The sequence below is a fragment of the Falco naumanni genome, chromosome 9 (genome assembly GCF_017639655.2).
Source record: "Falco naumanni isolate bFalNau1 chromosome 9, bFalNau1.pat, whole genome shotgun sequence".
NCBI classification, from domain to species: Eukaryota; Metazoa; Chordata; class Aves; order Falconiformes; family Falconidae; genus Falco; species Falco naumanni.
In genome coordinates this window covers 6849902-6865858 of record NC_054062.1, presented here as the reverse complement: position 1 = coordinate 6865858, position 15957 = coordinate 6849902, and the positions used below count along the sequence as shown (strand labels likewise).

Genomic DNA, 15957 nt, shown 5'->3' with positions numbered 1-15957 from the left:
GACCTGACTTCAGCCACTCTGGGGTCCTGAATTGACTCTTCTTGGAGTGAATTCTTCTGGGAATTCTTGGATCTCACGGAGCAGGGTGAGGTTTTCCCTGAACGTGTTTGACTTTACCCATCTGAAAAGTGAGATAAGATCATCATAAGCTGCTGTGCTTTACTGTTGCCCAAAGCCTGGGGTTTCAAGGTGATGGAGGGATCACCCCCAGGCAAACCCCCTGGAGCTGGGGGGGGGGGGGTTGTGGCACCCCCAGATGAGTTACTTTACCCTTCAGCAGTCTTTTTGTTTCTCTTCCTCCGCTTCCTCCCAGTGGTACTCAGCCAGACCATTCAGATAAACAAAACCCCACATCCAAGAGCTGCCTGCATCCCGGCTGTGGTTGGACAGTGTTAATCTTATACACCCCATATCGACGGCTGTTTGAAGTTCCTGCCGCCACCACAAAGCAGTGCTGAAGAAATGACTTCAGAAGTACAGCAAGCACCATGCTGTGTGTAATTGCAACAGGGATGATACACATGTGGGTTTTATTATTATTATATTATTATTCTAAAAATGCACAATTTTTAAAGCAAGTGGTTTCAAATGCTAGTGTTTATTTGCTTATTAAATGGTTTAGATGGAGACGGAGCATCTTCAAAGGAGGATTTTTTTTCCCAGGATGGGTATCTGGGGCTATAGTGCTATATTATTGTACATTAAAAATATTTCCTCATTAGCTTTTTATTTTAGAGAACACATTTAACTGACACTTCCCATGATGACAGCTTGCCAAGCTTCAAAGCACAACTTCTGCAAGGATTATAATGATTGTGAGGCTGGTCCAGATGAAGCTGTAGCCCAGCTGACACACAAGCTCTGTGAAAGGAGTTCTTCCGAGTTTTGGAGAGCCTAAAGCCCAGGTCCACATTGGGACTTGCACACTCTATGTGTCTGGGCCATCTTTCAAAGGGACACTACGTACTCCCAAGCTGTGACCACACTTTGGGGACCTGGTTTCTCCTGTCATTCCAGCTGCTCCCTACATCAGTGCAGATTTCCCAACATGCATGGGAAAGCGCTCCCCACACTGCCACAGACCCAGGAGCAGGCACTGGGAGAGCTGGGGGGCTCAGCTACAGCTGGAGAATTAACCCTCCATCACCCCAAGCGAGAAATCAAAGTTCTCCATCTCCCTGGGACATCTGGCTGATACAGGCTCCCCTAAGGATGCTTCAGGGAGGACTGCAACAGTCAGAGCATCACACCCTCGCAAGGCACACAGCTAAGGCAAACCACAGCAACGCTGCATTCTCCTTGCGCCCTTTCACCCAAGGATGCAGTTAACAGAAATGCATCCTTATCTATGAGAAATCTTTTCAAAATGAAAAAAATAAAAATAAAAAATCACCACCTTTCTGCTCTCACACAGAGGCTGGAGTTCCCATATTTGTGCTGAAGGAGGCTGACACCTCCTGCCACAATCTGCCCATCAAACAGCATCAGTGCCATCATCCACCCCTCCAGCTGCCCAGGACCCACGAGCCCTGTTCCCCCGTCAGTGCTCTACGGGCCCCACGGCTCACAGCCCTGCTGCCAAACCCAGCTCTCACCCCTGCTGACACCTCCATCCTGTTTGTGGTGTCTTTGGCACTTGCCCCTCCAGCACTTCCAGTCCCCCGCGGCTCCCCAGCCCAGGCAGCTCCAGCACAGCCTGCGGCTGGGCCAACATTAACACGTGGAGCCTCTGGCACAGCCGAGGCCACCGCCGAAGGCAGGAGCCCGGCCAGGGGTAGATCATCGCTGCTCTTCACTAGGACACGCAACCACCACAAAAGCATAAATACATACAGTCATTTAAAACCACAGGGTGACACTGTGCGGACAGAAAGCAAAGGACCCTCCAACACAGCTTCTTACAGTTCACAGCCTCGCTTCACTAAATGGATGCGAGAGCGGTGATGGGCGGGGGGGACACAGCAGAATGTCCCCAGCCTCCTGGCCACAGGCCCTCTGGCTGAGCACCGCCAGCTCCCTGCACAGCCCCTTCTTCTTCACGCCTGGCTTCAAGGAGTCAGCCTGGTACTGACCGATGCCCTCTGCTTCCTTAACTCTGGAGTAATCAAGAGAGCAGAGTGAGGCACCTCACCCGGAGCAGGCTCACAGCTCCTGCAGCTGCAAGCCCAGCACAGGGGGGGCCTCTTGGTACCCCTCTCCCCGCGTGCTAGGGACAGCCGCAGTGCCCACAGCCTTGGGGCATTCTCCGTGTCCGTGGGGACCTCACAGAAGGCAAACCCACAAGTTCACACCCCACATCTCCATCTCAGGAGATGCAGAGTGCTCAATGTGGGGGTTACCTGCCATGGACTGGCGAACCGACACCAAAGTGGCACAGCTGTAAAAAAGAAAAGCCCAGAAAAACAGCAACAAACGGGCAGACCTGGCACCGACTTGCAACAGCACTGGGGGGACCCCTTTCACCCAGCGAGCACTAGCAGTCGCTTCACTTATTTCTCAGATGCCCAAGTGCCAGAAATTAATAAAGGGAAGGGCTAGAGTTTTGCTCGCTTTGTGTGTTACACAGCTGCAATGCGATCGTTCCCTGGGATCATCTTTCCCCCCACCCAGGCGGGTGGAAGCCAGTGTCTGGGTACTGGGCAGTAACTGGATCCTGCAGACCCAGATACAGATGCTGTCCAGCAAGCCTCTGCCAGGGAGAAACTGCCTCCGACGTTAACGTGGACCCCGCCGCAGGGAGAACTCCCGCTGCCATGCAGGTGAGTGCTCCGGCTCGTTACTCAGCTGCAGCACAGGGGCTAGCACGATGCTGCACCCCCACGACAGCGGCGATAACAGTTTCCCCACCAGCTCCTTATCCTGCCAGCTTTTACATGGTGCTTGCCAAAGGCTCTCCTTTGAGGACACATTAACATTATAGGTCCTCATCTCAGGCCTTCAGTAACAGGTTAAACCCAGAAAATACTAATTGCAGGTTATTCCTCAGTACTTCCATGCATGGATGCACAGAAAGAAGCCTTCTCACCTACAGCATAGCAACATCCTTCTCAGTTCGGGATCTCACTGTGCCACAAGAATAGGGTTGCTCAGGTTTCTAGGAGGAAAAAGAGCCTTACACTAATAACACAAAGACCACAGTCTAAAAGTCGTAATTTTTTTGCATGAATATATCATAAAAGGAAGGAAAGCTTTTCTGTTCTAGTAGCAAGAGAATTCAGTGTCCATGTCTGCTCTTCCCCAGCTGACACTCTGCAGGCTCCGGACTCACCAGTGGTGCTTCATTCTCTTTAATTTCTTGCTTTTCCACGTGCTGCTTTTCGGAGCAGATTTACTGGAGGAATACTTCCTGCGGTCATTGCCTCTTTCTTACACCGATGCAAAGGCTCTTGACATTCGGGAGAGGGCCAGGAAGCTAGATACGGATCCTCTAAAGGCCAATCTCTCTTACACGGTCCGCAGCGCAGCAACATGCTCCGACCAAGAGATATTTTTGCTCGTTCTTGTCTGCAGTAGCCCAGAAAACAGGACAAGGCGCAACGTGATCCGGCAGACGTGGGGCAACGTGACAGACACCCGAGGTTACGCTGTCCTGACTCTGTTTGCTTTAGGAAAGCCAGCTTCAGTAACCACCCAGCAGGAGATCAATGAGGAGTCTCAAAAGCACAGAGACATTATTGAAGGCAGCTTCATCGATTCCCCCGAGACACAGACACAGAAGATGTTGATGAGCGTGGAGTGGACGGTGACTTTCTGTCCCCGTGCAAGGTATATTCTTAAAACAGATGAAGACGTGTTTGTCGGTATTCCAAGTCTGGCTGGATACTTGCTTAGCTTAACACAGCTGGAGGACATCTACCTTGGGAGGGTCGTTCATCAAGGAGTGCCTGACAGAGACCCGGCGAGCCCTGGCTTTATTCCCATCCATCAATACCCAGAGGAGTTCTACCCCGATTACTGTGAGGGGAGCGCTTTTGTCATGTCCCAGGATGTCGCTCGCAAGGTGTACGTGGCCACCAAGGAGGTGCCAGTTTCAGTGCCCCCCGATATTTTTGTCGGGATCTGTGCTAAAAAAGCTGGCATCGCTCCCATGCATAGCTCTCGGTTTTCTGGGGAAAAGCACATCAGCTACAATCGATGCTGCTATAAATTCATTTTCACCTCTTCCAACATGAAAGAGGATGAGTTATTTAAAGACTGGAAGGAAACAAGTGACGGGAAAGATTGCTCATTACTGGAAACTTACTATGGTCTGGTGTCCTGCAAGGTTTTGACCTATGTTGATAAGTTCAAACAGTTTAACTTAGATATACTGAAAAATGAGGTTCTTCATTTCATAAATTAAGTTTTAACTTCTGCAAAGGAAGCCTAAATTTTCTTTTACCAGCTGTTTTACCTGTTAATATTTAGTAACAACAATCTCCTCTCAAAGTTAGCTCTCTTCCCTGCAACAGAAAATGGATTCTCAATGCTATAGTGTGTTACAGCAGGAAGGGATGAACTGTACGTACTCTAGCTACTTAAGTACCTACAAGTGAATGCATACAAATAAAAAAAAAAAAAAAAAGTACTCCAAGAAACTTTGTCCGTATCCATCCAGTGTTTTCCAGACTCCTGAAGTCCCCTACCTTATGCCAAAACTCCTTCTGCATGTTTTATCTGAGTGAGGCATCATCTCCTTCAAAATTGTTTAGTAACAGAGGGGAATTTTTCTGTCCACAGCCGGGAGCTCTGAGCACGCCTGTTTTACAACACCAGGGAAAATACAGAACAGCTTAGAATGGGAACAGACATTGAACCACCATGGGAATTGCTTAGGTAAACAGCCCGGGGAGATTCTAGGAGAGAAATCTAACTCACTTGTGAAAGAATCTTGTATTTCTGTCAGTCATGGCATCAGAAAAACACCCAACACAAGCAGTAGCTTACTCAATGCCGAAACATTTTTTTTTCCCCCTCTTTAAGCTCGTAATTTAAGTAGCTACTCCACTTGTTTCTGTCTATGAAACTGCTGAAATAGAGATGCTGTTTTCCCTGTTGGTTGTATCATTGATAACATTAGTTACATGTTTTTCCAGTTATGATTATCTGTACTTCAGAAATCATGGTGCAGGGCAGGAGCAGTAAAAGTGCACAGAACAAACAGTAATTAACTGCCAATTAGTCATTTGAAGGAGGCCAGCAGGCGACTTTATTTTGGCCTGAGTGTACCCGAGACAGCATTGGACTCCAAGGTCTGCGCATGAAAGCCATGCCAAAAGCCAGCATCCAGAAGTTAGAGAAACTCTGAACAGAAATAGAGGAATAATTGGGTTCAAGCGTGAGGAAGCGTAGTTCAGCCTACCTGCTAAACAATTTGTTTTCTTGAATGTAAAATTTGAATCAATATTGGAAGTTCAATAAATGCTATTTGATTTCACCGCAGATCATTCAGCTGAGTGCAGATATGACCAGATACCATCATACGGCCTTTGTAACACAGGAGGTCACAGTAGATGATTGGGATGGTCCCTTCTGGCCTTAACACCTGTGAGTAACATTATGCTGGAGAACAGCATCAGCAGTGAAGTCAGAACAAATTCACCAGCACATGGGCAACAATGACCTTACTCTATAAATATAAAAACTCCCCAAATTAGGAATCAGTCACAGAAAACAACCCACCCATGCCTACATCCTCCAGATTAACTCCCCCGTTTCAGCTCTTTCAGCAGCAAAAAGGCTAGCTGGACAGACTTATTCTACAGCTGTGACAGACACACATGGGAAGAGACAGACATGTACCTTCGAGAGCCCCACCTACCCTTCCCGCTGTGACCGAAGGAATTGAAGGTATGCTCTGAAGGCTCCACAGTTTTTAAGTACCAAATTATGCTGCTTGTTAACCAGGGTCAAACGAGGAGTTGTCATTTTGGGGTTTTTGGTTGGTTGGTTTTAGTGGGTTTTTTTAAACCAAGTTCATCAAGTTCAGCATGTGACCTCAGTTTTCCTTTTCCATCACTCCTCTTCTGCTTCTTCCTCCATTATCCCCACCTGTTAGTTTACAGGGGGGGAGGACAGGGACAACACGCTTACATTTTTTCCATTGTATATAAGATACACCAGCAGCACCATATAAAACCTATGGCAATATACAGGATTGGTAGGGAACAACACATGAAAATATGGGATAAGCGCCTGATCAATTAATCAGAATGTTGAGCTCAAAGCCCAAGAAAATAAAGCATATGTGCATATATAAAAAAATCCCTTGTTTGGCATCTCTGTGTATTCTAAAATATTGCATTTGGCAAACGTACCATGCAAAGCAGATGCTAAAGACTTAGCACACAGAGTAGCTTTCAAAAGCAACAGCTGAAAACACACATGGAAGAGACTCATGAATTGCAGAAAAGGTTTACATATTGATTTCTTTTACTGAGAATTTAGTATACAGCTCATACAGAGCTACTAGCGCACAAAGCCACCTAAAACAACAAAGCTGAACTATCCAATACAAGTGCAAACTAAGGACTTCTATACTCTTTCGTTTCTTTTTTAGTGCTTTCATGGGTTTTCTGGATGCAGGATTCACGAAGCTTCTGTGCTCTCTCCGTTCACAAATGAGACACTGCATACCGCACTTCTCACTAGCAGATGTTTATTATGCATATCTAGGATGAAAGCATTAGCAGTAGCATAATGTTGGATGACAATTTTTGTACATCTTGGATCATAAGCAACAAGGTAGACCACCTGCGTTCAGATAGCGTATTAAACATCAAGGGATCTTCCCCAAATACCCTGCTCCTCTGAGCCCATTCTGACTCCGCGCCAGCAATTTTTGGCAGGCAATGCCATCACCTCTGCTGCAGCTCAAAGCTGCTACAAAGCAAGAGGAAAGTTACTACATGACTAGATCATCCTGCTTCACTTTGCAGAGTGGGGACACAGGATGAGTGCTTTCCACAGTGGTATACCTGACTTGGCACACTACTACAATAAGCTCAAAAGTAATTTCACTTCTTATTTTGCTCCCCCCAGCTATTCCTCAGATCTGCTTCTTACATCCTCAACAAAAATAATAAAAACCTTTTGTATAACATACATTATGGTCTCTCTTTATGGACAAAGACACATCAAGTGTCACTAGAGTGTCCAACTAGTCTTGTTTCTCATCTGCAGCTAGCTGACCATCTTCAAAAGAAGATTACAGCTTCATAGGGTACTACATTTCCATACTCCTAATTCAGTTCATGCCCTTAAACATGAAAGCTTTATGGTTTTACCCTTTTATCTAACTCAGGCAACTAAAATGGTATTTTCAAAACAACACTTAAAATTAAAAAAATTCTCTCTTAAAAAATAGCGTAAACAATTTAAGATTTGGTTCTGAAGTAGACTTGTAGTGCTATGGCTCATGCTCCTTTCGAGCAAGTAACCCGAGCTGCCATACAAAGTCGCAGTCAACAAGGGAGACAAAGCTCCCAATTTGGTTTTATACATTAGTGTGCACTAATCTTGTTTTTAGAAGGGCTAAAAGCTTTTTCTTCATCCTCAGCATAAAATGTAAACAATATTTAGGTTTATTTATTCAAGCAAGAATCACATTCAGCAAGTTGAAAATATAAGAGAATCCAGTTCGTACTCCCTCATGTGGACAGAACGTTACTAACTTACTCTTACCAAGAGTTTCTGACAAAACATGACTGGCTAAAAGAGCATTTTCCATGCAAGTGCCAACTTTGGCAGATATTAAAAAACATTTAAAAAAAGAGAGACACTATGGCAGCATGTGAGGTTACAAACCTTGAGGTGTTTGTGGTTATTTTTAATTGAACTGTGATCTACTGAGAAAACACGATAGGAACTCCAAACCCAAAAACTGTTTAACCAAACACTAGTAATTTCTGCAAAATAAACACAGCCAGCAGTTGATAAGAGTGCTTACCGTGGTTACTTGTCTCACAACAGTACGCAGACGACTTCTGCCATGACATTCTATGGGAAACTATGCTGTGCCCTATAGGGTTTTTATTTGCTCTCAAGACTCTCATTTCAAATAGAGTCAAAGTGCTTCAGATTCCTTTGAACAGACAACTTAAGAGAGACTCCAGTGTGGAGAGTCTTTACACCTTTTATCTTAACATCTATTTCAGTATCACTGTTTGTAAGAAGGGGAACCAAGATATCAGTGACATTACTCTGCTCCTTCCACGGCTGTAGTAGAAACTGCCTTAACATAATAAGGGCCTTCACGCAAGTAAGCCCTAAGCCTCAGGTAATACTGATTTCCAAAGATTTCCGCGATCGTTTTAGAGTTTACAAGGGCCTTAACCAGTTCATATTTGGCATCCTTCGAAGCTTTGTCAGGCTCCACAGATCTGTCTACAATGTACTCCACAAACCCTGGACTGTCAAGCATCAACTTCTGGGCCCACGGTTGATTTGCAATAGCCTAAACATGAAGAAAAAAAAAAAAAAAAAAAGAGGGGGGAAGGGGAAACACCTCATTTTAAAAACAAACGAAAAAACAGTTACATGGTAGGCTGTTATGCAAATAGCCAAGGAACAGAAAAAAATTAAATTGGATATTTGTTCTACCAATAGTTACACAACCACCACTCAAATCAAGCAGCAGGGTTTAACACTGGAAAACAAGTACAGCTCAGTGCTTATCTTTAAAGTCTTAAGTGAATTATCACAGCAGTGCCTCTGACATTTAAGCAGCACCCTAGAGCATAGCTTGTGCTTTTGTTTTCATTTTGTATCTCTCCAATTTACAAGAAAATAAGCATTAAAAACATGACATGTCTGCTGCATTATTTAAATGGTGAATGCAAGTGGGGCACAATGAGAAAGGCCTTATTTCTGACTGCTTCAGGGCTTCAGCAAGAAGTCTGTGGCATTCACTTAAAAATATCTGAGACTGAATGGCAATACAATTCACTATGTGATCTTTGAAAACAGAAAGTACTTACAGTAAAAACCCGCAAAGCTCCGCAGTGCAGATCAGGGAACGGTTGAGTACTGATGCTCCTGAAGAGTTCCAGCGGCTGGCTAGACAAGGATGTGAACCATGATTCAGTCATCCTTAAAAGGTCTTCTGTCTGCTGCTCTGGCTACACTCACATACAGAAGTGAAAGAGTTTGATTAGGATTACGAAAAGCTTTCAAGTTTTGAGTGTACGTTCAATAGTTAAGGAAGTTATTCAAAACAAACTCCTGGCAGATTAAACTGAAATGGTTTAAATTCTCAACTTATTTTCAGGAATGAAGAAATGGCCTTCTGTACTTCATTTAGCTTGGAAGACAGATTTAAATAAATTGATCTTGATACAAAAGGTAAGTGCTGTGCTGCAGTACAGCTCTGCAAGACAAATGAAAACTGCTTTTAATAGCATAGCTCCAAGTGAGGGAGTAAGCCGATCACTGGATCTAAAGAACATATACAGGGATTAGAGCAGTTTGCCACTACTTTAACGAACAAGAATATTTAAGTGTTTAGTCTCTTTCCTCGCCAATGTCTCTTGACTTTGTGTTTTATAAAGATATTTCAGAACACCTGGCTTCTTACAAACTCAAACTTTAAGCAAACAAATAAATCAGGGAATTTCAAAATAGTGAAGTTAACGATACAGAATACTAGAAAGCTATCACTACTGCCTAAGCTAGATGCTGCAAAAGGTCTTCACACAATTAGTCAGATGCACAATAATTTCATTCTTGTAGACTTCAAAGAAAAAAAAAAAAAAAAAAAAAAAAAGAGACAAACAAACCAAATCACAAAAAACTTACAGGCAAATAAAGAAGAGCTGAAATTGCATCCAAACATCGAAGTCGTAACTCCGTGGGGGCATTCTTTGCCTGGTGCCCTATTCTGCTTAACAGATTTTGAAACCTACTTCCTTTGAAAATAAAAACAAAGTGCTTTTAATTAATTCAGACAGACCTCTACAGGGGTACAGTGTTACCTGTCAGTAACATTATACTACATTAACTGGTACAGTGTTGCACATTAAGCCTGAGAAAGGCAACTTCTTGATCCACTCCAATAAAAGCAGCGTAAGATTCTCTTTGCTTCATATGGATCTAAGACTGGCAAATCCAAAGCTTTTATGTTAATTCTCCAGACTATTCAAACATTTCCAAAAATTAAATTGTGTCAATTGAGTTATCTTGGGAAGTATGGACTTAAGTACACTTGTAATTAGAAACCTTCAATCCTGTTCTACGATGCTCCAGTAGCTACCTGCTAATAAAGGTTTTCACTTCAAAACCAAAGTTTGGACTAGCAGCAAGAAGTCTAGCACATATTTTTCAATCCTATGAACAGTTTTGTAGTAAAAAAGAACAATGCTGTCTTTATGGAAAGCATCATTACATGAAAGTTCATGGTTTTCTAATTCTGGTGAGAAGGTCATGACATCAGTAGACCCAGAGGGATCCAAAATATAACACAACTACTGATGATTCATATGATGCAGCTCACTAGAAGAGAATGATTCTAATCACGCTTGTGATACCAGAATTCTAGCTGCCAGTCATTTCGCACTGCCATGCCTGGCAAGAGAGTTTTAAAAAAACGCTTTATCTGGTACAGCACAGCTATTCAGACACCCTTGATTACTCGATAAATAAATAAATACATTTTTCAATTCCTTTCTCAATTACACCAAACTAATTCACTCTTGTATATTATGACATACTGAGAAAGTTTTATTGGGGGGGGGGGAAAAAAAAGAGCTACTAACTAGTTTTCTGTAAAACCTGTTTGCCTTCCACATTTGATCCCAGGATTCCTAGTGTGTCCACAGCCACTCCAATCATGGTCGGATCATGACTTTCTGCCATTTCAAAGACTTTTTCCATAAATACAGGGTACCGTTCACAGATCTGCTGTGGACTATCTACAATAGCCAGATTTCCAAAAAATTTAATAAATCCTGAGAGGAAGAAAAAAAGAAAAAAAAGAATTCAGAATGAAGGAACAGTAACTAGCAATGGCAAAATTAAATATACATTAAATTATTAATATTAATTCAGCATCGTAAACAAACTTAAGTCTGAATACTGTTTGTGAAAGGCATCACAGTAAGGACAGAACTAAGGAACAAGCCAATATTTTGGAAGTTACTTAAATTCATGATGTAACAGCTGCCTTTTTTAATTCATAAAAAAAAAATAAGACTACAATAACACAAATGTAAAACCTATAGTACAGTCTCTCCAGATCTTACATGTACTACCACTGTTAATGAGTAACGTTACTCATGTGTTAGCCTATCCTTCAGCATTTTTTGTATACACCCAATAGACACATTCTAAAAGTCAAAGATTCACATGAGCTTTCAAAACAGAGACTTAACAGTCCTCTCAGTTTAACTCCTTAATAAAAGGAAGCAGTAAACACTGGAAAGAAGAAATGCATGGTCTAACCTGGTAAATAGAAGCCTGAGAAAGGATCAGACTCCGCACCAACAATGATGTTTGAAATTTTATCGATAACTCCTTGTTGAGCAAGATACTGACGCCCATGTGGGGTATGGGCCAGTGAAGTCACCATCTCTATACATGTAGCTCTGTAACAGACAAACAGTTATTTTGGCCTATTTCAGATGAGGTTTTGCAGTACTCTAAGAAAAACAGGTTTTCTACCCTTAAGACAAAATCCAAACAAACCAAAAACCAACTACCCTAACTGTCCAATGCTCCGCCAAGCTCACTCAGATATCTTACTTAAGGATATAGCTAGAAAGAATTCTCAAGTGTTTATACCACAGCCCAGCATTACAATTATAACAATATACTGAGGAAAGTTCACCTTGGTTCTCAAATTTAAGTATACAGTATTCTACATTCCAGACTATTAAAGAAGAGGCAGATGAAGTGTTCCACAAGAAACATACAAAAATGTGTTTAAAGAGTGTTATGTTAATACCAAACATCAGAGTTTTAACAACAGGGGAAATCTCATTGGCAAATTGGCTACCAACATACCTGACCAGCACATCATCTCCAGTCAGCTCTCCAATTAACTCCGATATTAATCCACTGTTTGCACAGTAATTTAGCGAATCTGCCGACACCGAAGAAATCTCAACAATTAACTAAATAAAAGCATGGGGAGGGGGGAAGATTGTTTAAAAAAAACCATAATGATAACAATTCACAGTAATGACCAAGTAAGCCTTCTAATGCTAACTAACCACACACACACACATATATATATGAAATTATTTCATTATTTTTTCCATAATTAACCTAAATGTTTGCTTCAAACAAGTTCATAAGGAGTTCCGGAGTTGACAGCACATGCATTTGATTTCTATTCACAGTCATCTTTTCTTCAAAGGATCATTGTGGCTATCCCCATTAAGGTCTAGAATAGCTAAACTGTATTATTTCTCCTTTGCCATACACAGCTAGACTGGCACACCTGACATCTCTCTCTGTCTGTTCCTCCCTCCGGAAGTTTCACTAGCACTTCACATCCAAAGGTGGAGTGACTACTGCAGCTTCCAGAGAAGCAAATACTTTATCACATCTTTAGTAACCGTTTAGCCCTTCCAACGCCCTAGGCACCACAAGTTCAAATACAAGATATAAACAGTACTTCACATTTTTGTACCATAAACTAAGAAAGAGAAGTTATGACATTATTTGAGGGCCAACACTGCTGTACTCGTCCTACTCCTTTCTAGTCTTGACAAAATGTAGGCATAAAGAAAAAATTTGTAAAGCAGTAATGAACACTAATTTGAAAGCAAGCCATAAAATCCAGACTGTAATTCAGAACTACAGTCCAAGAGAACTGCATTATCATGCCATTCCGATGCTACCATGGATCACATCCCTACCTCATATACTCTGTATCGAACAACATCGTTTGTTGCCATGACATTTTTCAAGTCACTCAACAAACTGCTCACAAATAAAGCCTCCAAGCCATCTTGCGTCTGGGCTATTCTTGAGAGAGACTTGATGGCCTGGAAGCAAAACCGAGAGCTTATTATTAAAAACAAACAGCAAAACCAAAGAGAGAAGAAAATCCAAGATGACCGGACTTAGTAAAGAATGTTGAAACTAGCACATTAAATCAAGTTATACATCTAAAACTGTAACTGTGTTCGCTTTTCCTTTACAAGAGCTAGTAACGTTTACTGTGATCAAAGTCTCTGGCATCAAATTCAGATCTATGAGTTCACTTTGGCATCAACAGCTACTGGAAGACAACAATTCTAGGTAAATTTTCTATCACATTTAAGTAATTTCTGGGCTTAAGGCACCTATATGCTTAAAATATCTCTCAAGCAACACAAGCGCTCTTTTCTTTATAAAGAGTAGAGGCTGTCACCAGACACTAAAAAAAGGCGTTTTGTGCACTGTCTACATCAGTTTGTAGAGGAAGAAAAAAAAGAAAGCAACGCTTACTTCTTTAGCCACTGCTATTTTCTCTCCACCGATGCAATTTATTATTTGCCGTAATAGTTCAGGACTGTTGAGAATTTCTGTAACAGCATCTGAATTTTCCACAATCCTCCCAACCTAAAAAAATAAGTAATTATAGAAAATAACATTAAACCAAAAACTTTTTCCACAATAAGGGCACAGTGGAAAAAATTCCAGACAGACAAAATCACCATCTTTGAAGACACTTAAAACTCAACTGGACAATACCCTAAGCCACCTGCTGCAAGCTGGCCACACTTTTAGCTGGGGGCTGGACATGAAGCCTCTGGAAGTCCATTCCAAACCACAACATTGCACAATTCTGTCTTTTTAAATCAACACAGCAAGTGTCAAGTTACTACCTCCTATTTCTCTTCAGTGCTCCGACAATACTGTTCAAAGTATCCTGAATATATGTTGCTGCAATTAATTCTTACAGCACCTGCTGTATTCTTACGGCACCCACTGTCAGTGCTGGCATAGAAAGCTTTATCCAGAAGACGTGACAGATTCATTTACAAGATACTTCTGTCAAGACATAGTTTTATACGTTGTGTTTAACAGCCACATCATAAAGCACTGCATACCAACACATTACACGGTATTTATCCAAAATTGCATAAGCACCTAAGAGCATAATTCCTGCAGGTAACACTTGATGTAGTGCTTCTATCACAAATTAAGACATGAAACAACAGTAACTGATTAGGCCTAACCCAACCTGGCTCAAGACAGAGCTCCATCCCCTCCTCCCGGAGGAAAACCCTGTACCTGAGATATGGTGAGGATCTTCACGGAGTCATCGGGGTGGAAAAGCCCTTTCTGAAGCTCTTCCCTGAGGTTCTGAATCACGTAGACCGGGTCCAGGGCCTGCAGGAGCCTCTCCAGGATAGAAACACACGCAGACACTTGCTCCCTGGATGGGACAGGGAGAAACCCAAGCCTTTCAGGAGGAGGCCGCCACCGGCGGCTCGCACAACTTCAGCTGTGCCAGCCCCCGCCCTGAAGGAGGGCAGGGAAGGAGACGAGGCAGCAGCAGGAGCCACCCCGCTCCGGGGGAAGGGGGGAGAGGAGGCGGCGGGGCCGGGCCAGGCCGCGACACCGAGCCGCCGCTCACCGGTCGTTGACGCTGAGGAGGGCGAAGAGCGCTCCCAGGTGGTCGTCGCTGAGGCGGGCGCGGAGGGCCGCGGGGGGCACGGCCTGCACGGCGAGCCGCAGGGCCCGCAGCTCCTCCAGCGGCGCCTCCCGCCGGGCCGCCCGCTCCAGCAACTCCACCACCGCCTCCGCCATCTTGGCGCCGCCGCGAGCACCGCGAGAGCCCGCCGCCCCTAGTAACCGCCGCGCCGTCGCCAGGGGCCCCCTTCGCGTCCGTCACGTCTTAACAAAATGGAGGCCGCGGCCCGCCCCCTCTTGGTCCCGCCCACCTCGCCGCCTGATTGGGGGATGTGCGAAGGGCGGGGTTAGAGCGGGAGGGGGCGGGGTTAGAGCGGGAGGGGGCGGGGTTAGGGCGGGAGGGGCGGGGTTAGGGCGGGAGGGGCGGGGTTAGAGCGGGAGGGGCGGGGTTAGAGCGGGAGGAGGCGGGGTCCCGGGTGGGAGGGGTGGGGGATGCTGGCGCTGCGCTGCCCGGGGGTCCGGGGTCAATGGCGGTTTTGCGGAGGGGGGCTGGGGGCGCTGCGGCGACGTCCGCCGCCGACCTGCCGTGCAGCCGTGAGGGTCAGCCGCCGGCCCACCGTGCAGCGAGACCGGGCAGCGCCGGCAGGCAGCGGCACTCCGCGGGCCGTGGGGAGCAGTGCCCGGAGGGGCAGAGCGCGCCCACCCAAGTGGGGACCAGGGGGTTTCCCCTGGCGATGTTGAGGTGGCTGAGCTGCCCCCCTGGCTGGGAGGGGTTGCAGTGCCGGGACCCCCATGTGCTGCCTCACACCGTGGGGACAGCAGGGCTGTGCTGCAGGAAAACACGGGGTTCGCTGCTCCCACCCGATTTTCAGCCCGTGGACAACAGGGGAGACGCGTCCCCCAGCAGCTGCCAGGACCATGTGAAAGCCCCGGGGGGGGGCGCGGGGCGGCTGCCACCGGGTGTTCGAGGCCCAAACAACCCCCCAGCTCCCTGGGAGTGTCTATCCAAAGAGTATGGAGCCCCAACAGTATTAAATCGGTGAAAATAAGTCTTTTTATAGATGTGAAAATCAAGGCAAGCGTGCCAAACGGCATGGAGAAGTGCCTCAGAGCACCTGAGGTGGCACTGGGGGGACCCCAGCACACCCCAGTGCTTACACTGGAGGGAGGGGTGTCCCCAGCAGAAGGTGAGAGGTGTCCCCAGCAGATGGTACAGATGGTTGTGATAATGGCACCGGTGCTACTGGGGGTTTTGAGCCCACTTCTGGGGGTGCCGGGCCCCGGCAGCTGCCCACCCCAGCTTTGCAGGCCGGGCTGTGCTGGGTTCTAGGGTCGGGGTGACAGGGGAGGGCTCGTGGGGACAAGGGAGCGCCGCGGGGACACCGTGCTGGCCCACCAGCCTGTGCATCAGCCCAG

The 15957-nt window shown here is 45.2% G+C and overlaps 2 protein-coding genes across 4 annotated transcripts; one reads left to right on the top strand and one right to left on the bottom strand.

Moving 5' to 3' along the window:
* Window positions 1–14809, bottom strand: PSMD5 (proteasome 26S subunit, non-ATPase 5). Of its 3 annotated transcripts, none has more exons than XM_040606355.1 (10): window positions 14546–14809; window positions 14200–14344; window positions 13411–13524; window positions 12837–12965; window positions 11977–12086; window positions 11416–11558; window positions 10731–10922; window positions 9775–9884; window positions 8958–9098; window positions 1–121 (listed from the first exon to the last, which is right to left on the bottom strand). In XM_040606355.1, the coding sequence occupies exons 1-10, from the start codon at window positions 14716–14718 to the stop codon at window positions 74–76; spliced, it is 1305 nt and encodes a 434-aa protein (XP_040462289.1). In that variant the 5' UTR covers window positions 14719–14809; the 3' UTR covers window positions 1–73. The 3 variants fall into 3 exon arrangements, with proteins under 3 accessions (XP_040462289.1, XP_040462288.1, XP_040462287.1); XM_040606354.1 differs by lacking the exon at window positions 1–121 and adding an exon at window positions 4627–4738; XM_040606353.1 differs by lacking the exon at window positions 1–121 and adding an exon at window positions 6394–8434 and having other exon boundaries at window positions 14546–14808.
* B3GALT9 (beta-1,3-galactosyltransferase 9) lies at window positions 2739–4585 on the top strand. Its single transcript, XM_040606356.1, has 2 exons — window positions 2739–2759; window positions 3242–4585. Exons 1-2 carry the CDS (start codon window positions 2754–2756, stop codon window positions 4340–4342), a joined length of 1107 nt encoding a protein of 368 aa, XP_040462290.1. The 5' UTR covers window positions 2739–2753; the 3' UTR covers window positions 4343–4585.
* Window positions 14810–15957: the final 1148 nt, after the last annotated feature.